We start from the raw sequence: 27,770 nt of genomic DNA, 5'->3' as shown, positions 1-27,770 counted from the left end.
GGCTTCCCTGGTGGCGCAGTGGTTGAGAGTCCTCCTGCTGATGCAGGGAACATGGGTTCGTGCCCCGGTCCGGGAAGATCCCGCATGCCGTGGAGCAGCTGGGCCCGTGAGCCATGGCCGCTGAGCCTGCGCGTCCGGAGCCTGTGCTCCGCAACGGGAGAGGCCACAACAGTGAGAGGCCCGCGTACAGCAAAAAAAAAAAAAAAAAAAGTCTGCGGCTTCTGGGGGACTTCAATATTCTATTCTTTTTTGTCTGTAGTCTCTAATCCCTAGGTAACCACAGGTCTACAGTTTCCACACACTGTTACACTTGCCACTGTTTTCAGATACCTCCAATATGCCATCATACCCATCTGAGCTCCAAGTCAGTCAAGACAGAAACCAGTGCCTAAGGCCACCTCCAGACTAGCCAGAATGTTGCACACAAGTTTCAATCTTTTTTATCTATCCCAGGGGAGGGGCTGGGAATTGGGTGGCTTCCTCTGACTACACTGGACCACATCAGAGAGCGGGTGGTGCAAGAATAAGCAAAAACACCACAAAATTTCTTACCATTTTGGTTATGACTTTTTATTGTTTGGGCATTTGTTGGTTGCTGTGGGTTTGTGACTCTTTTCTAAATTCCTACAAAGCCATCTTAGTCTATTGTTGTTTACTTGATGTTTTTGTGAGGGAAAAAGGCCCTGGAGCTTCCAAGACTGACTTCTTGCACCTCTTGAGGTACCTAAATTTAAAAAATAATTTCCCCAAATATTTAGGAATTAAATTATCCTCTTTTATTTTGTTGTAATAACAATAACAGCAGTAATTTTATTGAGCATCTACTATATTCCAGGCACTGTTATACACATTTGACCTTTTAAAATAATTAATTTGACCTTTACTACAGTCTAGGTAGTATTATTATACCCTTTTCATAGGTGAGAAAACTGAGGCACAGAGAGTAACCTACTGTCCATGTGGAACTAAGACAGACACATGGGGAATAAAATTGTAAGTCTTCAATAAGTAACATGAAGGCTCTTCATGGTTTTACGTGACTTAAGACGAGGGGGTTACAGTAGACCAGAAGACGTTGGCTGGATCACACCTCCCCCCAACTTCTCTTGGCGCTATAAATGCTTTAAAATGGGATCTCAGACCTTGAGCTACACTCACAGTGGAACGTGACTGTGGTAGTGGATTGGCCACATCAGTGCCCCTTTCCTTTGAATCAGGAAATAACTTGTAGCATATGATCCTAACCAGGAAGGCAAGAGAGGTCCAAACCCAGCCCTGTGGTGGGTGAATAATCAAGGGGATGAAGTGAAGTGGAGTTTCAGAGAGATGACAGACTTAACCCGTCGTGCAGCCAACGTCTTCACACAGACCTGTGGCCTCCAGGAGGGAGACCATCTAGCCTTGATTCTGCCTCGAGTGCCTGAGTGGTGGCTGGTGATCGTGGGCTGCATCCGAACAGGTCAGTGACCCAAGCAGACCTTTGGGCTCACCTAGAGCCAGTTTGTCCCGAAATATTAGGTGTTTTCTCTTCCCCCCAATTTTTCTTCTTCACAGTCTTTCTTTTTCTCAGACTCACTCAAATATTATTTTACTCCTTCTCATCCACTCTCTCCCTTATACTCACACCCTCTCAAACACAATGTCATAATTCTCGCTCTCTCTCTCTCACACACACACAAACACACACAAACACACACACACACACACACACACACACACTTTCTCTTACACGGTCTCAGACATTCTTGCTTCTTTATATGATTCATCAATTGTTAGCGTTTTGCCGTATTCGAGCCCTCTCTCCCAGTGAGTCATTTAAGAATCAGTTGCAGACACTGTGACACCCATAAACACCAGATAAACACTGCAGCATGCATCTGCTAAGATCCAAGACATTTCCTTCACATAACCACAGTAGAGTTATCACACAAGAAGTTTAACACTGATGCAATAGTTACCCGATATACATCCATCGTCAAAATTCTTCGATTCTCCCAATAATGTCCTTTATATAGCATTTATTTGGTTTAAATCAAAAATCCAATGCATTGCATTTAGTTGTTATATCTCCCCCGTCTCCTTTAATCTAGAATGTTTCTCTACGTTCTACACTGTCTACATGACGATGACAATTTTGAAGCGTCTAAGCCAGTTGTTTTGCAGAAGGTCCATCAAAATGTGTATTTCTGACTCCTTCTTCATGATTATCTTCAGGTTAGACATTTTTAGCCCAGGCACTAGAAGGGCAATATTGTGTCTTCCCTGGTGCATCACATTGGGGATATATAAAGTTGGTTTGCCCTAATATCATTGATATTATCACTTTAGAAAGGTAGTATCCACCTTTGTAAAGGTACCTTTTCCTTTTGTAGTTAGTAAGTAATCTGTCGTATAATATTTATGGGACTGTGTGAATATCCTGTTCCCCAACTGTCTTTCACCTTATGGTTTGACATTCCACTGATGATTCTTGACTGAATTGAATATTTTAATGGTGGTCTTTTATTAGGATTTTCTATTTATATCATTCCCTCTACATTTATTAGTTGGCATTCTTCTATAGAGATTTTCCTTTCCCTTTTAATTGCTTATCTATGCATTAATCTATACAATCAGTATGGGACTCATGAATTCTTTTTCGAATCACTTCAGTTGTTCTATAATGCATGCTCATGCAACAATATGTCGTGCTCTTGGTCACATATTCTCTGTCTCATGTTTTCTCACAAATAGTTGATTAATCCGTCAAGATCAAGAATTAACAGCAGTGGCTGAGGGAGTATAGAGAAGCCATGCCATCCGTATAGTGAAGAGATGGTCCATGAGAAACCCAAGACATGACTTGAGACCTCTGGGATAAGAAGAATTAAAGAGGAGTAGAAACAAAGGACGGAAATTCCAAGAATGGTCATAGCACATGGAAATGCTTAGAGTCAGGAGTAGCCTATATGAAGAACGGTCATCTTGAAATAGAGAATAGAGTTGTGCGAGAGAAAGATGGAGAGTGAGCAGTGCCCTCAGAGTCAGGATGGGGAGTGTGGTGTTTTCCTGGAGACAGGGTCCAGGTGTTAGTGGGGAGAAGAAATGTGGAGGGAAAAAGTCAGTGCTCTGTGGAACTAAGCAGGCTAATAATATGGAAGGTGGGTAGTAGGAAGATTCAGGACAGGGCCTCTGGTGGAGAAATTAGAATGCAATAGGGGCACACAAGACTTGAGCTAATTGTTGGTGATGGAAGATGGAAGGGAAAGTAGAAAAGTTCAAAGGACATTGCAGTTAACTTTGGGTATGACGAACGAAGGAAGGAGAGGAAATTCAAGATGACACAAGGAATGATGACAACAGATGACAAGAGATTCACGATGACAGAGAAGGAAGTGAGAGGAGAAAAATGGGGGCAGGAAAGCAGAGTCAGGGACACTGTCCTACTTGTATCTTTCCCAGATCCTGTGTAAATTTGTATGGAGAAGGACTCACCTGTCTACTGGCTAGATCCATTTAGAGTAGAAATTATTAGGGCAGGCTTTTCAAATTTTAATGTGCATAGAAATCCCTTGGAGATCTTGTTAAAATGCAGATTCTGATTCAGTAAGTTTGGGGTGAGGTGTGAGATTCTGTGTCTTAGGGGATGTTGATGCTGTGTACCATCCTTTGCATACCAAGAAGTTAGGGGATTTCTTTGCAGATAAACCAGATCTGACAGCCAAGGTTGTGAGGCTGTGCAAGAGATACCAGAACAGGCAGTTTCTTTCTCATCCCTAGGGATCGTCTTCATGCCAGGGACTACCCAGATGAAGGCCAAGGACATTCTCTACCGACTACAAGTGTCTAAAGCCAAGGGCATCGTGACCACAGATACCCTTGCCCCAGAGGTGGATTCTGTGGCTTCTGAGTGTCCTGCTCTGAAAACCAAGCTCCTGGTGTCTGACCACAGCCGTAAAGGGTGGCTGGACTTCCGATCACTGATGAGGTGAGTTTCTGGTCTGATGAATGTGCTTTCTGAGGAATGGCAGGAGAAAGCCACTCACTGCCTAGTGCTGGTACAGAAGCAGCCACTGGGAGGAAGCTCACCAGGTCTGAGCTTCTCTTCACAGCTATATCACTGATTTGCTGTGCAACTTTGGGCTAGTTCCTTCTCCTCTCTTCGCTGCAATTGTTTTATGTATAAAATGGGGAAATTGAACTTCTATGGCTCTCTCACTAAAATATAATCACCCCTGTGCAAAGGAGATGTGTAAAGTCAGAGAGTTATTGTGTTGCATGTTCCTTGTAGGTGGGGAATCTGAATATTATTTTTATGTAAATAATTAGCAATTAAAGAAGTTGAACAAAAGGTTAACATGAAACATGAAACATGGTACTGAGGAAAAAATGACAGGCAGCTTTGGGAGCAAACACTTTCCATGTCCTAGGGGGTGGGTGTCTATAGGGACGCCTTGAAGGAAAAGTTAGGGAAGTGCTGAAGGTAAGAAAGACCCCTCCACCTCCAAAACTCTGTTTCTGCAAGTCTTCAGGCATTTTTCATATCACACACAAACCATGCTGGATTTGTTTTCTTGAAGTAATTCCACAGTTTTTAAAGCTCTTTACTTCAACCCCCAAGGGCAAATATTACAGTGAAATCACATCTTATGCTAGATTCTAAAGTCGGAGAAATAGATTAAAATAGCTTAAACAAAGAATACTCATTAAAACTCGCCTACATTTCCCAGACTCAGTATGGTATCATTTCTCCACGAGAGCCAGGGCTCCCTCCAGCACTGGGATTGCTTGCAGCCTCTCTGCCTGAGTACTGTAGGAAGCTTGCCTTTATGATTGTAATAGGCCCGAGAAAGAGGCTCTCGGCCAAGGCGAAGCTCCCCAAGAACCGAGGCAGACGGAGGGAGCTACGGATCCTACCTTCCACCTCCAGCTCATGCTAGCGCAGATGTACATGTATATATTCCTTACACTGTCGTTCTCCCTAGCTTTCTCTTTCCCACCCTTCAACACCAAGTTTATAAGGTTAAATTCCCGTGAAGCTAGTCTGTGTAAAATACAAGGTTAGCAGTGTGACTAAAAGCATAGTATGTGGATCACACTGTCTGAGTTTGAATCCTGGCTCTGCAACTTGCTGGCTATATGTCTTCAGGTAAGTTACCTAACCTCTCTGAGCCTCAGTTCCCTCATCTACAAAATGGGCATAAAAGCAGTACTTACCTCTTAGGGTTGCTCTGAAGATTGAATGAGTTCTTACTTGTAAATCATTTAGAGCATTGTCTGGAATCATTGGAAATACTATTTAAATGTTTATTAAATTAAAAATAATCCATCATATTTCCCCCACTTTTTAAAATGAAGAAATGTCAGTCCACCTATCCAAGTCACCCATAAACTTTGTTTGGTGCCTAATACTGGGAGTTGCAAACCCCAGTTTTCTGACTCCAAGACTCATATTGCTTCTTTTGCTTCCCCAGAGGATGGAAAAACAGGAAACATGACTTCTGTCCTTTTGTATTGAATCCCTTTGCAGATCAGAATCCCCAGTTCACACCTGTATTAAGTCAAAGACCCTGGACCCAATGGCCATCTTCTTCACCAGTGGGACCACAGGCTTCCCCAAGATGGCAAAGCACAGCCATGGACTTGCTTTGCGATCCTTCTTCCCTTCATGGTACGAGAGAGGGCACCAGCTTAGAAGCTGGGCCACAGATCTGGGGTGAAGTGTGTATGTATATGTGTATGTGTATGTGCTGGGAAAGGAGCTCTTGGTGGAACTGACCCTGTGCCGTTTCTGCTTTCTGCTCTCTTTGGTTCAGACCCCTAAGGGTGTGAGAAGTATAGGCTGACAGAGGCATCTGAATGACAAAGGAGGCACATTTGGGTCCTGCCTGAGCACCTTCACAGGAGGCATGGAGGAGATGTGGGTGGAAACAGCAGGCATTCTGCAAACCACACAAATGACAAGCCCCTGGGTCCCTGTCAGTAGTTCCAGGGTTTGGTGGGGAAAGATAAAATGCTCCAGCAATGTGACCTTACGTGACAGGTCCTCTCCTCTCCTTGATTGTGGACAAATCTGGCATAGAGTTTCCCAGTCATGAACTGTTAGGGAAAAATAATACCTGGAACTAAGCCACTCCAAGCCACTGCCCTAACCTGGAACAAACATAGAGGCTGAAACTAGATTAACCATTTAATTGGTTTTAAACCAAACTCTTCTCCCTTCTCTCCATCCCCCAACTAGTAATATTCAAACCAGACCACGTTCTATATACTTTGTACCTTATTAACCAGACCAGGGGGACAGAGAAGGCTTTTTGTAGATAGTTGGTATCTGTGCTAATGATAACAACTGAGTAGCAAAATCCTGGAGGAATGCGGGTGGAGAGAAGGGAAGGATAGTATAGTAGTCAGAATGGTATCTGAGGCTAACTGTATTTTGGAGTTAGCAGGAAATTACTGCAGCTGAAGACGTCTGATGTCCTCTGGTGCCTGTCAGACACAGGCTGGATTCTGGCTGTTGGAGGGTTCCTGCTTGAACCATGGACAGCGGGGTCTACAGTCTTTGTCCATCATCTGCCCCAGTTTGACCCCAAGGTCATTGTACAGGTAAGAAGACGAACCTTTCGATATCAACAAACTCCCAGAAAAAACTCATTTCGAGTTCAAACACTGGATCCAACTGAGAAAATACTTGATTAGCAAAGAAGCCTCTTAGTATAACTCCTAGCATAATATAACCCTGGCTCTGCGTTTCTCAAAGTGTGAAGCACTGAATCAATCATCGTATCAGAATTACATCAAGAGGTAACTCTGAAGAAAACACATATTCCAAACCTTTCCCTAGACCTATGGATCAGACTTTGTGGACCTGGGAACCAGAATATACGTTTTGAGAAATGAAAGCAAACAGAACAAGCTCAGGTCTCCTGGATCCTGGATCCTGGCTCTACCAGGGCCAGGTAGCTGGTGTGTGAATGTTGTATTTGTGTGGCTACTCAATTTAATGACATATTTAGAAACAAAGGCCTTGGAATATGACAGATCTAGTTTCGTATCCCATGATTGACATTTATTAGTGGTTTGCTTACCACTCTGAGCTTCAGTTTCCTTATCTGTAAAATGAGAGTCTTAATGGTTACTATTTCCACAAAATTGTTGGGAATATTAATGAGATGACATAGGAAAGGTGTGTAAAGTGCTTAGCCCTGAGACTAGCCCAGAGAGAACACTCAGTAAGTGGTAGCAGTTGCTGTTATGCATACACCATGATAATAACTGAGGTCACCTGCGTGAACTCCTTCAACGTATTTCTCTTCACTTAAAAATTGTCTTTGTGTCTCCGCTCACTCCCCTGCTTTCTGTCTCAGAGGCAGACCTGCCCCTTCACCTCTCAACGTCCAACTCCCTCCCGACACCTGCTGCCGATCCTGTTCTTTTCCCTGCCCTTGTGTTTGGAGCCCCTCTCTATTAATCTTAAACTCATTAAACCTTTTCTCCTGTATTTGCAATCTCTCATTTTTCATTGACTCTACTCCCTCAGTCCATAAACATATTCAAAGTTCCTCATCCTAAGAACACCTGCCCTTCACCCTGGTACACCTCGGACCAGCCCCGTCTCTCCTCCCTTAAGGTCAGATTGCTCCACAGAACATTCTCCACTTGCTACAGCTACCGCCTGTTCCCCCAGCTCACCCCTGAACACCGTAGTCATCCAAGGCTCTGCCCTCAACTTTCCCTCCCCTCTAAGCAGCTTCCTGTACTTCCATTTCTCCAGCAGGTACGTCCACTCAGTCTCAAAACTGTCCAGTCTTCTCTCTCCAGGCTAGTTTCTGCCTGTTTTTCTGCTGGTTGGTTAAGTTCATCTGCTCATCCCTCCAGCACCTGAAACTGTACCTCCCACTTCTCATTCCCTGCCCCTATGTCAACATCTGCCTCTCCGTCATTATTTTCTGCCTGCATCCTGCCAGTCTCTGAGGCATAGAACTGCACAAACCACAGTGAATCCACCTCTCTCCTTCCCCCACCAGGTCTAATTCTTCTTCCCCTACAAGGGGTGTCCCCACAGTCTCAGTGTATTTTAAGCTTGAATTATTTCAAAGAACTAAGTCTACAAATTTACCCCAAACCCTGCATTTGAAAGTTCAATTGTTTAATTTACTTTACAATTATTACTTTCGTGAATTTTTAAAAATAAACTTTTTAAATTACTTGGTTTCAGTCTCTCCTATTGAAGATGGGAGATAGTGACTAAAACGAAAAATGTTAAATTAAAATTTTACCATTCAAATTCACAAAACAAAACTTTCCCTTCATTCCCTCCCTACCCATCCCCTCAACTTAGACTTTCTTGTGTTGCTCCAATCGTACCTGACACATGCCATGTACGGAATTCATGCTCAATTTAGGTATACTGAAAGAATTAACAGATGAATAAATGGGCTCTCCTAGAGGAGAGGTCAGAATTAAAATGCTAATAACAAATCTATGTGTTAAATCTTAATTGCAAAAATAAAATTTTTTCTCTCCTAACTTTCTAGACTTTATTCAAATACCCTATTACCCAGTGCTTTGCTGCGCCCTCTGTATTTCGAATGATTCTGCAGCAGAATTCCACCAGGTATGGTAGATGTAGCTGCGGTTGGTAACAGGAATCTTCGGGTAGGATTTTAAGTAATCTGATGCACTGTGGTCTGACTGATTTTAGCTATGGTTCTTTGAGGATACTGTGTGTGTGTGTGGTGGGGGGTAAATGTTGGTGGTGATATTTAGCAGCTAGTCTAATTGGTTCTTTAAACAGGATTCAGAGAACCAAACGAAACACTGAGTGAGCCTTGCATCATTGTGGGTTTTTACTTTTATAAACATTTTTGTTGTCAAGTAAACATACAGAAAACTATATAATATATACATTTACAGATTAATGAATTGTTGAAAATAAAACAGCTATGTAACCGCTCACCGAAGGCCCAAAAATAGGACATGGCCAGTGTCCCCAGAGACCTCCTCATGCCTCTCCATCTAAAGGAATCCACTATCTTGGCTTTTATGGTTCATTTCCTTATTTCCCTCATAGCTTACACAGGAAATATCCCTAAACAAATTACTTTACTTGCTTTTGAGCTTCATGTAATCGTACATTATTCCATAATATCTGCTTCTTTTTTCAACATTATGTTTCTAAGAAGTGTCCGTGTTGTTAAATAATGCTGGAGTTAATTTTCATTGCTGTATAACATCACATTTTATGAAAGTAGCACATTTTAACTCAGTTCTATTATTGGGCATTTAGGTAGTTTTCAGTTTGGGACTATTGATGATTAATGCTGCATTGAATTTTTGAACATGTACATAAACACGTAAACACACATTGCTGTAGATCTTCTCTGGGGGAGGAATTGCTAGGTCACACTGACATTGCACCCTACTACCTTATTTTCCAAAGTTTTGAACCAAGGTATGCTCACCCTAGCAGGGTAGGAGCATTTCCATTGTTCCACATCTCTGACAATATTTGTTTTTGTCCAAGTTTTAATTTTTGCCAATCTGATGGGCATGTAGTATCACACTGTAATTTTATTTTTGCATTTCCCCATGTTTGTGGATTAATTTTTAGCTCACCTGAAATCTGCTCTTTGAACCTTGTGGTTGTTTATATATCTTTTAGCGACTCTGAAATTGAAATGGCTACCCTAAGAATCAGAGCTAACATGTTTTAGACATAAAAGACTTAAAATACCAAGGAGTTCAATTTATGAAGATAACTGAAATACAGCTTGATTTTATTCATGAACCCTCCATCTGACAGAATTATGTTTCCAACTGTATTTCAAAGCTCATATTACAGCTACTTGTTGCAACGTTCTTGAGATGGTGAGCAAACCCCATACAAATTCAACCAGGGCATGAATATTGACTCTATTGGAGACTCTGCCCATTTTATGTACTTTGGATGAAGCTCAGGAAGAATGAGGACCATACCCTCAATGAAGCCAGCCCTGCTGTCCATCACTATAGGCTCTGTATATATGAGCAGAGGGTGGCAAGGGATTCTGCCACCTCCCTCATCCCTACGAGCTGGCTCAGCTCAGCCCCGTGCAAAGTGGTACTAAGACCCCAATCACTTCTACCCATTTCCTTCAGGGAATCCATCATTATTTTGTGATGGTTTTTGTATTATTTATGGAAATCTTCATGGGGAAAATAGATGAGAGGATTTACATCGCACAACGTACCTAGCAAACTACTGCAAATACTCACAGCAGACTTTTCTGTTCTCTCCCAAATTCCTGCTCTCAGGGCTGTTACCTGTGATCCTTCTTCTCTTTACTTACATGAACCCCGGTCTTCCTTGATGTCCCGAGCAATTCATTTCTAACCCCAAATTTGCATTCTCCAGCCAGAAACACAAAAGGCCTTCAGTTCACATCAGCCCACTCTTCCCAGAAGGCAGTACAGTTCTATTACCATCCTAGCATATCCTTGGGGTCTTATCCCTCAGCCCTTATAGTTTATAAAAATATCCCTCTTAGCCACATAGAATGCTTAGAATGTGTTCCAACCACACTTTTCTCCCTCTTTTTACATCAACATCCATATTTAATCCTGATCTCCCTGATTTAACCCATTAGCCTCACCACCACCACCACCTACCCCTGCCAGATGAGTTAACAGGTACCAACAGGAAATGACTTCCACTTGGACTTGACCACCAGGAAAATGCCCAGAAGGCAAGTAAGAAAGCGAAGAAGCAGAAGGATGAATGATCCAGATGACAATGCTCTGAGCTCTCCCTGGGCCTGGGGCAGAGCGCCCAAGCCCAATCTGCGGAGGCTCTGTTGACACCTTGCCTTCCCCTCAGTCTCAGGTTCCCCACCCTGGAGCACTGCTGTACCGGTGGGGAGGCCCTGCTGCCCGAGGAGCAAGAGCTGTGGAGAAGACAGACAGGCGTTCTGCTCTACCAGGCCTACGGACAGTCAGAAACGGTAGGTGAAGGGTCCCTCTGGGCCAGTCAGGATGTGCTCGTCCACTGAGCCCAGCAGATGAGCTGAATCCTGCTATGAGTGTGTGCAGAGCACACAGCACTGCTCAAAGCCAGTGGGAGGCTCCAGAGCTCTAGGCTTATTTGTCCCAAATAAATTTGCAGAAAAGACAGTTGCAGCTCATCAACTTGTCAAAAGACCCATGTGCTGAAAACTATTGGACAAAAACTTAGAAAGGGGTCTAAGGACATGGTGCCACTGTACCTGTGATAATTAGTTATAATTAAGGGAGCCCGGGAGGGGCACTGGCATAGAAGGCACTCTCCAGAGACATGGAAGCCACCACTGCAAGTCCTGTCCACTTCACCGTCCCTTCCTAGGCAGCAACCACAGGAGCAGGCCGGAGCTAGCCCCGGAAGTTCACTAGTTCATTTCTGGGTGTTTATGAGGAGAGCACACAGCTTTGATGGTGAGAAACTAGCAGGAGGAGAGATCTTCTATATACACGCCACACACACACACACACACACACACACACACACACACACACACACACACACACACACACACACACACAGTGTGATCCCAAAGAGGATCACTGACCAGTCAGGTGGGCGGGGCATTCAAAGAATCATGCATGTCTTGAATCTCAAGGACTTTATCCGTGATAGTGTGGGCAGGTATCTCACTTCTAACACATTTTCAATGCATTTCCGATGCTGGGCACAGCCACTTTCCCCTACTTCCCTATCATCCCTTTAGCTGACAGAGGTATGACTGTCATCTCAGGGCCTGTAGCAAAATAGCCGTTTCAGTCTCAATTGACATACTTGTCTGACATTATTTTGCATAAATAAATAAATAAATAAGCAGTTATTGGGTCTGCTTCCAGGATTGAGAAATGTTAAGACTCTAGGTCTGTCCTTGCATTCAGACAAGAAGGGTGAGGTTATAACTATGCACTACACCCATGACGCCAGTCCCTTTGCATTAACTCTTTGTAACAACAGATTACTCCCCGATACCCGGATGGTGCTTTATTTCTCCAAACATTTTCACACCTATTCACTTATTTCTGCAACATTTTCCACATTAGAGTGTGAGCAGTGACATAGCAAAGGGGAAAGTACTTCCTCTTTCAGGAGCTCAGACCCCAGTTCCGATCTCAGCCTTGCCAGTTATAGGCTTCGAGACTGTAGGCATATCACTGAATCTTGCAGAGTCTAGCTTCCCCATCTCCAAAATGGAAATATAATGCCAGTCTTGCCAGGTTATGATAAGGTAAAAGGAAGAAAGTATACAAAGCTCTGGGCACAGTGTCTAACCCCTATTGCAGCTATGGTTGTCACTGTTGTTTTTAGGTAGGTATTGTGTTTAGAGGCTGGGGGTGCAGACATAGATGGGACAATCTCTATTCTCCGAATGCTCATTATCTACTGAGGGAAACAGACAAGCAGGAATACAAGTGTGGGGAAAAATACCACAGAAAGAGAATCTCCCACCTTCCTTTTATTAGGGCCTGAATGATAGCTAGTAGTAGTTGTTTATTGAATACTTGGTGTGTGCCTGGCACACACTCACAAGCACTCTAAGCGATAATGTTATAATTACCCCCATTTGACAGAGGAGGAGATCAAGGGGGATTACTTGGTACATAGCTAGTGAGTGGTGGAGTCAGGATTCAAACCTTGGTCTCTCTGTGTGTAAAGCGCTTAACTTTAGGAAAGTGATAATTTAGAGAACCATAAAGAAGGAATAAGGTTCATCAGGAAGACATGGGGGTAGGGGAACAACGTGAACAATCTGAATAATCTCAGCACAGCTCTGAGAAGCAGTTGAGGCAGCTACAAGTAAATGGTTGTGAAATATACTCATGGCCCTCCCCGGCAAAGGGACATATGTCTGGCATACAGTGGGCACTCCACACCCTACGTTACATGCCCACGGCCCTGGACTCACTCCTCTGCTTCTTCATGGCCTCTCCCACTGGACTCTGTAGCCCCAGCACCGGGCTCAGGCCCAGCCCATGTCAGGTGCAGTGAATATCTCCTGACTAGAGTGGGGTCGATGGCTTCTAGCTTCCCCATGAGGGCTCTTTAAACAGCATCAAAATGACATCTGTGAGCAAGGTTGCTGTGTTTGATTCTTGCTGCTTTGTGAGTAGCCTGGAGTCTTGGCCAACCCCAGTTCTCTTCTTTGCGAACAGGGAACAACTTGTGGCACTCTCCGGGGGATGAAGATCAAGCCGGGTTCCTTGGGGAAGGCCATCCCACCCTACGACATTCAGGTCTGGTGGTAAAGACATTGGCAGAGAGCAGTTAGTGCTTGGCTGGGGTTGGACCACTGTGTGACACGAGGTGACACAACCAGTCATGCCTCCCGGTTGCCCTTCCTCTTCTCCGCCTACTTTTCCTCCAGTTTCCTGGGGAGCTTTCAGTTGAGAACTGCAATGTGCTGGGCGTGAGCGCAGCTTGCCAGGACGCCAGAGGCCTCATGCACCGAGCCTGGGAAAGAGTACTTGCAGTAGCACAGGCAGCTCTCTCCACTGCGGGTGCCTTTAGTTTTTCCTGATCCGTGTTTCTCGCTTGAAGACACATTTGTGATGTCTATATATGCATGAAATACATAGACCCATGGCTTGGGTTCCACCATTTGCTGATTTCAAAGACTTTTGACAGTTTTATTCTATTTTCTGACAGGGTTCCTCTACCACAACCCCCTCCCCCAACTACCCCCACTGTGTCACATGAATGAGCCAGGCAGTGTTTGGGCGGGGCAGGAGTGTTGGGGATCCCTGCAGGGTGAGATTCATAGGTGTCTTGCTCCAGATCATTGATGACAAGGGCAACATCCTGCCGCCCAACACTGAAGGAAACATTGGCATCAGGATCAAGCCCACCAGGCCCATAGGCATCTTCATGTGCTATGAGGTAAGGACACCCCATCTGCCCCCACACGGCCCAAGAATCCTTGCAGGGAGCTGTGTAGGTGCTAAGGGACTGGACTCAACTCTGCATCTTGAGACTTCTTCCTTCTTCCTTTATTCACTCCAAGTCAATGAAACCTGTTCTAATTAATCTCAAAGCTCATAGTGTGTTCCCACATCCCTTTCTGTCATAACCCATCTGGCACTTATGGGCTGACTGTTGGGGTAGAAAACAGCCTGGCTTCAGAACCACCAGACTTGGGGTCCAGTGATGTCTTGTGGTTAAGAATGCTGGCTTTGACTGGGTTCACATCATACCACCGCACTTACCAACAGGGTGCAAACAAATCTATTAATCTCCCTGAGCCTCCAGGGGCGCTATTATCCCCGCTTTAAAGAGGAAGAAACTGCAGACTGGAAGCTTAACGTGTCTTTCCCATGTCAAATAAATGGCAGGCCTAGGATTCAAAGTGGTGTGTTTTGGACCCCAAACTCTAAATGAGAAATCCAGGGACTACAGAAACCTACAATAGAGTATAAGGAAACCTGCTGTAACTCTTCATCAGACATACCCTAGCTAGCAGTGGCCACTAAGAGGAAATCCTCAGCTTCCAAGATGGGCCGTAGAAGGGTAGACAGACCCTGAAATTGATCTCAGACTCCATCTCCTTTCTACAAAGTCACAGCCACTGGTGTCACTGTTGTGCTCACACTGTGGCCTTGGGGGGGGGGGGGGTGGGGCCCTGTCCCTCTGTGGTACTATTGTCCAGAAGCAATCATGCAAGCCTTAGCCTTAATTCTCAGTAGCACAGTGTAAAGGTTGGATAAAAGGGAAAATGAACACAGAGTAACAGGTGTCTAGATCAGCAGTTCTTAATACTGCCTGCACGTTAGAATCACTTGAGGGATTCTGTTTTTTTAAATACTTGGATCCAACCACAGAGATTCTGGTTAAATTGAACTGGGATGGTCCAAAGCCATGACTTAAAAAAAAAATTTTACATAACATATTTTATTTAGCAAAGATGTCTTGGCATATGGCCACACTGATTTCCTTCATTTCACATGTTCTCATGGCATTGAGACATGTCACTCTACCTTTGAGATTTGTGGGCTTATATTCTGTTCTTTTATTTTCTTTTTATTGAGGCATATATATATATATATGTATATATATGATATAAAATTTACCCTTTTCACCATTCCTGAGCATACCGTTCAGTAGCACTGAGTAAAATTTACAATATTGCACAACCGTCACCACCATGCATCTGCAGACAATTTCCTCCATCCCCAGAAGCAATTCTGTTCCCATTAAACAACAGCGGCCTAGTCCCCATCTCCCCGCATATGGTAACCTCTAATGGTACTTTTTGTCTTTAAGAACTTGCCTATTTTAGTTACCTCATATAAGTGGAATCATACAACATTTGCCCTTTTGTGTCTGGCTTATTTCACTTAGCACCATGTTTTCAAGGTTCATCCATGTTTTAGCAAACTGTCATCTTTTGAGACTGAATAATATCCCATTGTATGTATATACCAAGTTTTGATGGACATTTGGGTTGTTTCCACCTTTTGGCCTTTGTGAATAATGCTGCTATGAACACTGATTGTGCAAGTAACTGTTTGGGTCCCTGCTTTCCCTTCTTTTGGTTATATACCCAGAAATGGAATTGCTAGATCATATGGTAATTCTGTTTAACTTTTTGAGGAATTGCCATACATGTTTTCCACATGCACAAGGCTTTTCATTTCCTCATATCCTTACACCCACTTGCTATTTTCAGTTTATTTTTAATAATGGCCATTCTAATGGGTTTGAAGTGGTAACTCATTGTGGTTTTGATTGACATTTCTCTAATGACTAGCATCTTTTCATGTTCTTATTGGCCATTTGTATATCTTCGGAGAATTGTCTATTCAAGTTCTTTGCCCATTTTTAATTGGCTTGTTCATTTTTCTGTTGTTGTTTCTAAGTTGTAAGAGTTCTTTATGTAGGCTGGCTATTAATACCTTATCAGATATGCAAATTATATGCTTTGCAAATAATTTCTCCCATTGTCTTTTCACTTTCTTGATAGTATCCTATGACATACGAAGTTTTTAAATTTGGTGAAGAACATTTTATCTATTCAATATTTTTCTTTTATTTCCTGTGCTTTTGGTGTCATATTCAAGAAATCATTGTGAAATCCAAGGCAAGATTTTCCTCTGTGTTTTCTTCCAAGAGTTTCATAAGCTCAGCTCTTACATTTAAGTTTTTGATCTATTTTGAATTAATTTTTGTGTATGATATAAGGTAACTTCATTCTTTCCCATGTGGACATCCAAGGTTCCAAGCACCATTTGTTAAAACGACTCTTTCCCACTGAATAGTCTTGGCACCCTTGCCTAAAATTAATTGACAGTATATGTGAGGGTTACTTTTTGGGTTCTCTATGCTCTTCAAGTGGTCTGTATGTCTCTTTTTATGAACGTATCACATTGTTTTGTTTGCTATAGCTTTGAAGTAAGTTTCTGAAATCAGGAGTTTAAGTCCTCCAACTTTTTTCTCCTTTCTAAAGGTTGTTTTTGCACTTTGGGATCCCTTGAGATTTTATGTGAATTTTAGGATGGGTTTTTCTATGTCTGAAAAAACACCACTGAAATTTTGATAGACATTGCATTGAATCTGTAGATAATGTTGGGCAGCATTGTCACCTTAATATTGTCTCAAATCAATGAATACGGGATGCTTTTCCATTTATTTACGTCTTCTTTCTCTTTTTCAGCAGTGATTTTTAATCTTCAGTGTACAAGTCTTTCACCTTCTATACTAAATTTATCCTTAGTATTGTATTCTTATTGATGTTTTTTCTTTTTGGATTGTTAATTGTTAAAGTATAGAACTGCACCTTAAGTTTTGTGCATTGATTTTCTTTCCTATAACTTTGCTGAATTCCTTTATTAGCTCTAACAATTTGTGTGTGTGAGAGAAAGTTTTTTAGGGTTTTGTACATGTAAGATCATGTTATCTGTGATCTAGTTTTAATTCTGTTTCATTTTGGTGCCTCATTTCTTTTTCTTGCCTAATTGACCTGGGTAAACTTCCAATACTTTGTTTAGTAGAAATGGTGAGATCAGGCTCTCCTGTCTTGTTCCTGATCTTAAGAGAAAATCTTTCAGTCCAGTGAGAATGATGTTAGCTATGCTTTTTTTTTTAAATATATGGCCTTTGTCATGTTGAGGATGTTTCCTTCTATTCCTAGTTTATGAAATAAACTGAGTGTTTTTATCATGAAAGGGTACTGAATTTTGTTAAATGCTTTCTCTGCATCAATTGAATAGATATGGGGTCCCCCAGCCCCCACTGTCATTCTATCAGCATGGTTCATTACATTGATTGATTTTCATATGTTGAACCAGGAATAAATCCCACTTGGACATGGTATATAATCCTTTTACTATGTTGCTGAATTCTGTTTGCTAGCATTTTGCTGAGAATTTTGCCCTAATTATTCATAAGGGTCTGTAGTGTTCTTTTTTTGTAGTATCTTTGTCTGGATTTGGTGTCAGAGTAATGCCGACCTCATAGATTGAGTTAAGGAGTTTGTTTCTCCCCTTCAATTTTTTGGAAGAGCTTGAGAATAATTGGTATTAATTCTTCTCTAAATGTTCGGGAGTTTTCATCAATGAAGGCGTCAGGTCTGGGGCTTTCTTTTCAGGGTGGGGAGGGATGAGAGTGATGATTACTGATTCAATCTCCTTACTAGTTATAGGTCTATTCATATTTTTTATTTCTTCATGATTTATTTTTGGTAGATTATGTGTTTCTAGAAGTTTGCCTCTTTCATCTAGATTACCCTGTCTTTTGGTGTATAATTGTTTTAGTGTTCTCTTATAAACTTTTTTTTTTTGGAATGTAAAATGGCTAGTAATATCTCCTCTTGCATTTCCGATTTTAATAATGTGAATCATCTCTTTTTTTCTTAATATAGCTAAACATTTGTCAATTTTTGATCTTATCAAAGAACCAACTTTTGGCTTTATTTGTTCTCTCTATTGTTTTCCTATTCGCTACTTTGTTATTCTTAGATCCAAACTTATTTCCTTCTTTTGCTAGCTTTGGATTTAGTTTGCTCTCCTCTTTCTTGTTACTTAAAGTGTTAAGTTATTGACGTGAGATTTTTTTTTTTCCTAATGTAGGTGTTTAAAATTCCTAAGCAACACTGCTTTTGTTACAATCACAAGCTTTGGTATGTTGTAGTTTGGTTGTTATTTATTTCCATGTAATTTCTAATTTCCCCTGTGATTTCATTTTTGACTTATTGGTTGTTTAAGACTGTATTGCTTAATTTTCTACATATTTGTGAATTTCTCACTTTTCTTTTTGTTGTTAATTTTTAATTTCATTCTATGTGATCAGATAAGATACCTTGTATGATTTCAATCTTCTAAAATGTACTAATCTTTGTTTTGTGGCATATTATGTGACCCATCCTGTAGAATGTTCCATGTACATTTGAGAAAAATGTGTGTTCTGTTGTTCTTAGGCAGGGTATTTTGTATATCGGTCAGATCCGATTGGTGTGTAGTGTTAGTCAAGTCCTCCACTTCATTATTGATCTTCTTTCTGGTTGTTCTATCCATTATTGAAAGCAATATATTGAACTCTCCAAGTGTTATTGTAGAACTGTATATTTCTCCCTTCAATTCCATCAATGTTTATTTTATATAATTTGGAGTTTTGATTTCTCCCTTTAATTCTGTCTATGTTTGCATCATCTATTTTGGCACTGTGCTGTTAGGTGCATATACGTTTCTGAATGTTATATAGTCTCAGTGAATTAATCTTTTTTTCAATATATAATGTCCATTTATTGTCACTTGTGCCAGTATTCAACTTCAAGTTTATTTTGTCTGATATTATTAGATAGCCACCCTTTTGTCTCCTATTTGTAGGGAATGTCTTTTTCCATCTTTTCAACCTACTTGTGTCTTTGAATCTGAAATGAGTCTCTTATAGACAGTGTAGAGTTGGATCATGTTTTATCATCTATTCTGCAAATCTCTGCCTTTGGATTGGAGAGTTTCACCCATTTACATTTAAAGTAATTATTGATAAGGAAAGACTTACATATGCCATTTTGCTATTCATCTTCTGTATGTCTTAATGCTTTTTTGCTCCTCATTTCCTCCACTACCGTCTTTCTTATTTAGTTGATATTTTTTAGTGACATATTTTGCTTCTCTTCTAATTTCCTTTAGTTTATATTCCTTAGATATTTTCTTCATGGTTACTATGGGGATTACATATAACATCCTAAAATTATAACAATCTAATTTGTATTGATACCAAATTAACTTCAATTACATACAAAAGCTGTACTTCTAAGCATTATGGTGGTGTGAGACAATCCCTTTGTCTCTCTCCTTTAATCTACAACTAGTAAAACATCCATAACACAACACCGGTTCCTCTGCTCAACACACCAGGACACAAGAGAGATCTACACATCTGTAATCTGAAGGTGGATGGGTTGGAACACATAGAAGAGGCAGAACCAGTGGCCTCCTGGCTATCATGGCTGAGCCACAGCCCCAGAGAATCCAGCAGCAGCAGCAAAGGTGACACACATGACTCTGGCTTCCAGCTGCAGCAGTGCCCATGGCCACAGAGAACTGGGCAGCAGTAGAAGTGAGCCCCATGACCCCAGTCCCTTCAGCCACAGGAGCACATGAAACTCCAGACCCCTGCTTGTGGTGGTGCCCATGAACATGACAACCTCTGACCCCAGCTTCTACCCCTCCCTCCAACTACCCCCAATGGGGCAGCAGTGGCTGCAACCTAGGCAACCCCAGACACAGCGGAAACTTCTGCCATACCAGTGCTCCTGGTGGTGATGCCAGCAACAGAAGTGACACCAGCAACAGCAAGGCACCAGTGACCCCAGGAGCACAAGAAGCAATTATGAGGGCATGGGGCCACACCTTCCACAGAGACAATGGAAGATGGAAAGTGCAGATTCTCAAATACCACAAGAGGCAGCTCTGGAAAGACGAACCAAAAACCTGGACATGAAAGGAAACTAAGTGTCCATCAACAGATGAATGGATAAAGAAGATGTGGCACATTGGGCTTCCCTGGTGGCGCAGTGGTTGAGAGTCTGCCTGCCGATGCAGGGAACATGGGTTTGTGCCCCAGTCTGGGAGGATCCCACATGCTGCGGAGCGGCTGGGCCCATGAGCCATCGCCGCTGAGCCTGCACGTCTGGAGCCTGTGCTCCGCAATGGGAGGGGCCACAACAGTGAGAGGCCCGCGTACCGCAAAAAAAAAAAAAAAAAAAAAAAACACAAGAAGATGTGGCACATATATACAATGGAATATTACTCAGCCATAAAAAGAGACGAAATTGAGTTATTCGTAGTGAGGTGGATGGACCTAGAGTCTGTCATACACAGTGAAGTAAGTCAGGAAGAGAAAAACAAATACCATATGCTAACACATATATATGGAATCTAAGAAAAAAAAAAGTCATGAAGAACCTAGGGGTAAGACGGGAATAAAGACACAGACCTACTAGAGAATGGACTTGAGGATATGGGGAGGGGGAAGGGTAAGCTGTGACAAAGTGAGAGAGTGGCATGGACATATATACACTACCAAACATAAAATAGATAACTAGTGGGAAGCAGCTGCATAGCACAGGGAGATCAGCTCCGTGGTTTGTGACTACCTAGAGGGGTGGGATAGGGAGGGTGGGAGGGAGGGAGACGCAAGGGGGAAGAGATATGGTAACACATGTATATGTATAACTGATTCACTTTGTTATAAAGCAGAAACTAACACAACATTGTAAAGCAATTATACTCCAATAAACATGTTAAAAAAAAAAAAAACTTGTGCTGTAGTGCCACCTACTTAAAAACAAAGGAAAAACCTCTAGTTACCAATTATTGGTTTGTTAGAAACAAAGTAAGCAAAACTTTATCTATTAAGAAAGGTGTTGGATACTTCAAATGCACTGGCACAGGAACATCTCATCAAGCACCATGAAAAATGACAGCAATGCAGTATACCAAAAAAGAAATGACAATTCTCCAGAAACCAAAGTGAAAATCACAGAAGAGCATGCTTTAACTAATGGAGAATTCAAAATAGGTATCATGAAGAAACTCACTGAGCTACAAGAAAACTCAGAAAAGCAATTCAATGAGCTCAGGAATAAAGTTGATGAACAGAGGAATACTTTACAAAAGAGATTGGTTACCCTAAAAAAGAAACAAACGAATTCTGGAGCTGAAGAACTCAATAAAATGAGATAAAGACTGTACTAGAAACCACTGGAAATAGAGCAGACCATATGGAAAGGAGAATTAGTGAGCTCAAAGATAGAAATCTAGAAATGATTCAGGTAGGAGAGAGAAATAAGGTTTTAAAAAATGAAGAAACTCATTAGAAAACATAACATAAGGATAATTGGTATTCCACAAGGAGGAGAGAAGATGAGATCAGAGAGCATATAAAAAAATAAGAAATAATAGCTGAGAACTCCCCAAACCAGGAGAAGGAACTGGATATATGACTCCACAAGCTAACAGAACACCTAATTATCTCAGTGCAAACAGACCTTCTCCAAGGCACATTATATTAAGCTATCAAAATCAATGATAAAAAAAGAATTTTAAAGGCAGTGGGGAAAAAAAGACATTGTCCTGCAAAGGTACCCGCATTAGCCTATCAGCAGATTTCTCAGCAGAAACTCTACAGGCCAGGAGAGAGTGGAATGACATACTCAAATTGTTGAAAGATAAAAACTGTCAGCCAAGACTATTCTAACCAGCAAAGTTATCCTTCAGATGTGAAGGAGAAATAAAGGTTTTCCCTGACAAACAAAAGTTGAGGGAGTTCATCACCACTAAACCTGCCTTACAAGAAATGTTGAAAGGAGCTCTTCTACCAAAATGAAAAGACAAAAATACACAAAACTTAGAGTAAATAGATAGAATCAGAAAATTGCAACTCTATATAAGTTGTTAAACAGTTATAGCATAAAAGGGGGGAAAGCAGTAAAAATAACTAAGGTACTTCAATCTGGTAACACACTTACAGTAGAAGAGAAGATAATTTGAGGCACACACACACCAAATATAAAGGGGGAACAGGAAAACGATGGAACCTGTATAGGCAAATGAGATAAGATGTTATCTACAGAAAAAGGGCTGTTTTATTTATGAGACATTTTATACAAACCTCATGGTAACCACAAAACAAAACATAAAAAAAGAATAAGCTGAAGAAAAACAACATAGAAAACCACCAAACTAAAATGGCAGAAAGAAACACAAGGAAAAAAACAAAACAAAACCCCAAAAAAACCCAAAACAAACAAACAACAAAAAAGTGGCACTACAGAGCGACCAGAAAACAAAAGATAAAATGGCAGAACTAAGTCCTCATATATCATCAGTGATCACCCTAAATGCCAATGGATTAAGGTCACCCATCAAAAGAGACAGTGGCTGGATGGATTAAAAAACAAGATCCAGGGGCTTCCCTGGTGGCGCAGTGGTTGGGAGTCCGCCTGCCAATGCAGGGGACACGGGTTCAAGCCCTGGTCTGGGAGGATCCCACATGCCGCGGAGCAACTGGGCCCGTGAGCCACAACTACTGAGCCTGCGCGTCTGGAGGCTGTGCTCCGCAACAAGAGGGGCCACGATAGTGAGAGGCCCGCGCACCACGATGAAGAGTGGCCCCCGCTTGCCACAACTAGAGAAAGCCCTCGCACAGAAACGAAGACCCAACACAGCAAAAATAAATAAATTAATAAACTCCTACCCCAAACATATTCTTTAAAAAAAAAAAAAAACAAGATCCAACTATATTCTGCCTCCAGGAGACTCATCTCAGCTCTAAAAAAAAATAGGCTCTGAGTGAAGGGATGCGAGATGATACTGCAAGCAAAGGGCAGCCAAAACAACTGGGTGTAGCTATATTCATAACAGACAAAAGACTTCAAGCCAAGAAAGGTAAGAAGAGCAAAAGATGAACATTACATAATGATAAAGGAGATAACCCTTCAAGAATATATGATATTTATTAATATATATACAGTCAACCCTCCAGATCTGCCTGTTTTACATCCACAGATTCAACTACCTGCAGATGAAAAAAAATTCAGAACACAATTCCAGAGAGAAGCAAAAAGCAAATCTAACTTTGTTGTGTGCCGGCAACTATCTGCATAGCATTTACATTGTATTAGGTATTATAAGTAATCTAGAGATGATGTAAACTTTACAGGAAATTGTTTGTACATTATATGCAAATTATAAGAGACTTGAGCATCCTCAAATTTTGGTATCTGCAGGGGTTCCTGGAACTAACGACTGTATACACCTAACCTAGGAGTACCAAAATATATAAAGCGATTATTAACAGACGTAAAGGGAGAAACTGATGGCAGCACAATAATAGTAGGGGACTTTAACACTCCACTTACGTTAATGGGTAGATCATTTAGACAAAAAGTCAACAAGGAAACAATGGCCTTAAATAAAACATTAGACCAAATGGACTGAAGAGACGTATATAGAACATTCTATGCAAAAGCAGCAGACTACACATTCTTCTCAAGTGCACATGGAACATTCTCAAGGTTAGGCCATGTGTTTGGACACAAAATAAGTCTCAATAAATTTAAGAAGACTGAAATCCTTTCAAGCATCTTTTCTGAATATAATGGTATGAAACTAGAAATCAACTACAAGAAGAAAGCTAGAAAAGTCACAGATATGTGGAGACTAAACACCATGGTGCTGAACAACTACTGTGTCAAGGGAGAACTTAAAGGAAAAAATTAAAAATACCTTAAGACAACTAAAAATAAAAGTATAACATACCAAAATCTGTGGGTTGCAGCAAAACTGGTACTAAGAGGGAAGTTCATAGTGATACAGGCCTACATCAAGAAGCAAAAATAGTCTCAAACTATTTAACCTTACACTTAAAGGAGCTAGAAAAAGAATAGGTGAAGCCCAAAGACAGTAGAAGGAAGGAAATATTAAAAATAAGAGCAGAAACAAATGCAATAGATACTTAAAAGACAATAGAAAAGATCAATGAAAGAAAGAGCTGGTTCTTTGAAAAGATAAACAAAATTGACAAACCTGTAGCTCAACTCACAGGAAAAAAGAGAGAAGGCACTGATAAAATAAAAAACAAAAGAGGCGTAATAACAATGGATACTACAGAAATACAAAAGATTATGAGAATATTATGAAAAAAATGGACAACCTAGAATAAATGGAAACATTCTTAGAATCATGCAACCTTCTAAGATTGAATCATGAAGAAAAAGAAAATCTGGATAGACTGATCAACATTAAGGAGATTGAAACAGTAATTGAAAACCTCCCAGAAAGCCAGATGGCTGCACTGCTGAATTCTACCAAACATTCAAAGAAGACTTAATACCTATCATATTCAAACTATTCCAAAAAATTGAAGAGGAAGGACAGTTTCCCAACTCATTTTACAAGGCCAACATTAGACTGATACCAAACCAGACGAGGATAACACACACAACAAATAAAATTGCAAGCCAGTATCTCTGATGAACATAGATGCAAAAGTTATCAACAAAATATTAGCAAACTGGGCTTCCCTGGTGGTGCAGTGGCTGAGAGTCTGCCTGCCAATGCAGGGGACACGGGTTCGAGCCCTGGTCTGGGAGGATCCCACATGCCACGGAGCAACTAGTCCCGTGAGCCACAACTACTGAGCCTGCGCGTCTGGAGCCTGTGCTCTGCAACGAGAGGCTGCAACAGTGAGAGGACCGTGCACCGTGATGAAGAGTGGCCCCTGCTCGCCGCAACTAGAGAAAGCCCTCTCACAGAAACAAGGACCCAACACAGCCAAAAATAAATAATTAAAAAAAAATAGCAAACCTAATACAACAATACATTAAAAGGATTATACACCATGATGGAGTGGGACTTCTTACAGGGATCCAAGGATGGCTCAATATATGCAAATTAAGCAATGTGATACACCACATTAACAAAGAATAAAAATCATATGATTATCTCTACAGTTGCAGAAAAATCATTTGACAATGTTTAACATCCATTTATGATTAAAAATAACTCTCAATAAAGTGGGTATGGAAGGAATATACCTCAACATAATAAAGCCCATTTATGACAAACCCACAGCTAAAACCATACTCAACAGTGAGACACTGAAAGCCATCCCTCTAAAATCAGGAAGAAGACGAGGATGAGCATCCTCGCCCCTCTTATTCAACATACTATTGGAAGTTCTAATCACAGCAGATAGGCAAGAAAAAGAAATAAAAGTCATCCAAATTGGAAAGGTGACAAATTTTACTTGTCACCTTATTTGCAGATGACATGATTTTATATGTAGAAAACCCTAAAGACTCCACCAAAAACTATTGCAACTAATAAATGAAAAGAGGAAAGTTGCAGGGCACAAAATCAGTATACAAAAATCTGTTGCATTTATATATAATAACAATGAACTAGCAGAAGAATACATTAAGAAAAAAATCCCATTTACAATCACAACAAGTAGAATAAAATCCTTAGGAATAAATTTAACTAAGGAGGAGGAAGACCTGTACACTAAAAACTATAAGACATTGTTGAAAGAAATTGAAGAAGAAGCAAAGAAATGGAAAACTAGTTCATACTCATGCATTGGAAGGAATAACATTGTTAAAATGTTCATTTTACCTAAAGTAATCTGCAACTTCAGTGCAATCCCTATCAAAATCGCAATAACATTTTTCACAGAAATAGAACAAAGAATTCTAAATTTGTCTGGAACCACAAAAGACCCCAAGTAGCCAAAGCAATCCTCACTGAGAAAATAGAACAAAGTGGGAGGTATCACACTTGCTGATTTCAAATCATACTACAAAGTTATACTATTCAAAATAATTTGGCAGAAAAACAGACACATAGATCAATGGAAATATTTGAGAGCCCAGAAATAAACTCACACATATATGGACAACAAATTTATGACAAGGGAGCCAAGAATCTACAATGGAGAAAAGAAAGTCTCTTTAATAAATGATGTTGGGAAAGCTGGACAGCCACAGACAGGAGAGTGAAACTAGACCACTATCTGACGTCATACACAAAAATTAACTCAAAATGGATTAAAAAACTTGAATGTAAGACCTAAAACCATAAGACTCCTAGAAGAAAACATAGACAGTGTGCTCTTTGACACTGGTCTTAGCAACATATTTTTGGCTATGTCTCCTCGGGTAAGGGCAACAAAAACAAAAGCAAACAAATGGAACTACACCAAACTAAAAAGCTTCTGCACAACAAATGAAACCATCAACAAAACAGAGAAGGACAAATACCTGTGATTCCACTCATATGTGGAATATTAGAAAAACAAACAAACAAAACAAAAGCATAGATATGGAGATCATATTAATGGTTATCAGAGGGGATGGGGGTTGGAGGGCAAAGTGAGTAAAGAGGGTCAATTGTATGGTAAAAGATGGAAACTAGAGTTTTTGTGGTGAGCGTGCTGTAGTGTATAAAGAAGTCAAATTATAATGTATGCATGAAACATATGATGTTATAAACCAATGCTACCTCATTAAAAACATGTAAGCATTAAAGAAACAAAAACAAGAAACTCTACTTCTATAGAGCTTTGTCCCCTCTTTCTGATACTGATTCCATAAATTATATCTTTGTACACTGTGTACCCAAAAATATAGACTTAGAATTTTTTTATAAATAAAAAAAAATACTATAGAAAATTAAAAGTCACAAATCAAAATTACAGTAATATTGGCTTTTACATTTGCCCACACACTTAACTTTTCCAAAGATATCTTTATATGGATTTGACACATGTCTAGAGTCTTTTCATTTTAACCTGTAGGAATTCCTTTACCATATCTGCTAGGGCATGTCTAGTGGCAATGAACGCCCTCAGCTTTTATCTGAAAATATCTTAATTTCTCCCTCATTTTTAAGGAGCGTTTTGAAGGCAAGATAGAGAAGTCTTGATTGACAGGTTTTTTTCTTTCAACACTTTAAATATGTAATCCCACCACTTCTGGCCTTCAAGGTTTCCTGTGAGAATCAGCTGATAATCTTACTGAGGATCCTTGTATGTGATGAGTCACTTCTCTTGCTGTTTTCAAGATTCTGTTTGGCTTGCAATATTGTGATTTTTATGTATCCTGGTGTGGGTCTCTTGGGATTATCTTATTGGATTTCTTTGAACTTCTTGTATTTGTGAATTCATTTGTTTCATTACATTTGAGAAGATTTTGCCCCTATATCTTCAAATACTATTCCTGTCCCTTTCTCTGTCTCATTTCCTTCTCTCATAATGCACATGTTTGTCTGCTCGATGGTGTCATGCAAGTCCATTAGGCTCTGTTTGCTTTTCTTCAATTTTTTTCCTGTTTGCTCCTCAGACCCAATAACTTCTATTGTTCTGTCTTCAACTCTCTGATTCTTTCTTATTCCTGCTTTAAACTACTGCCAAATACTTCAGTGAATTTTTTGTTTTAGTTATTGCCCTTTTCTAGAACGTCTGTTTGGTGCCTTTCCATAATTTCCATCTCTTTGTTGATATTCTCATTTTGTCCACATGTCACTTTTCTGACTTCTTGAAGTGCTTTGTCCATTTCTTCCTTTACCTCTGTGACCACATTTAACAAGCTTGATTTAAACTGTTTGTCTAGTAAGTCTTATGTCTGGGCTTCCTCAGGGATGGTTTCTGTCAATTAATTTCATTCCTTTGAATGAGGCATGATGTTTTTAAATATTTATTTATTTTATTTATCTATTTTTTACTTTTGGCTGTGTAGGGTCTTAGTGCAATACACAGGATC

The 27,770-nt window shown here is 40.6% G+C and overlaps 1 protein-coding gene across 3 annotated transcripts in view; it reads left to right on the top strand.

The window, feature by feature from the left end:
- LOC309973757 (acyl-coenzyme A synthetase ACSM1, mitochondrial-like) overlaps positions 1–27,770 on the top strand; it is a 46,915-nt gene that overhangs the window by 12,050 nt on the left and 7,095 nt on the right. For 2 of the 3 annotated variants that reach the window (XM_082858173.1, XM_082858174.1), the window contains exons 3-10: positions 1,249–1,459; positions 3,760–3,967; positions 5,510–5,650; positions 6,426–6,585; positions 8,517–8,596; positions 10,838–10,961; positions 13,165–13,245; positions 13,787–13,888. In XM_082858173.1, coding sequence (XP_082714299.1) covers positions 1,249–1,459; positions 3,760–3,967; positions 5,510–5,650; positions 6,426–6,585; positions 8,517–8,596; positions 10,838–10,961; positions 13,165–13,245; positions 13,787–13,888 — 1,107 coding nt within the window. The remainder of the gene's footprint in view (positions 1–1,248; positions 1,460–3,759; positions 3,968–5,509; positions 5,651–6,425; positions 6,586–8,516; positions 8,597–10,837; positions 10,962–13,164; positions 13,246–13,786; positions 13,889–27,770) is intronic. The other variant, XM_082858175.1, reaches the window with a different exon arrangement.

This window comes from Leucopleurus acutus, assembly GCF_964270905.1.
Source record: "Leucopleurus acutus genome assembly, chromosome: 16".
Lineage (NCBI taxonomy): Eukaryota > Metazoa > Chordata > Mammalia > Artiodactyla > Delphinidae > Leucopleurus > Leucopleurus acutus.
The sequence above is the reverse complement of the archived record's forward strand: the minus strand, read 5'-3'. Positions and strand labels throughout refer to the sequence as shown.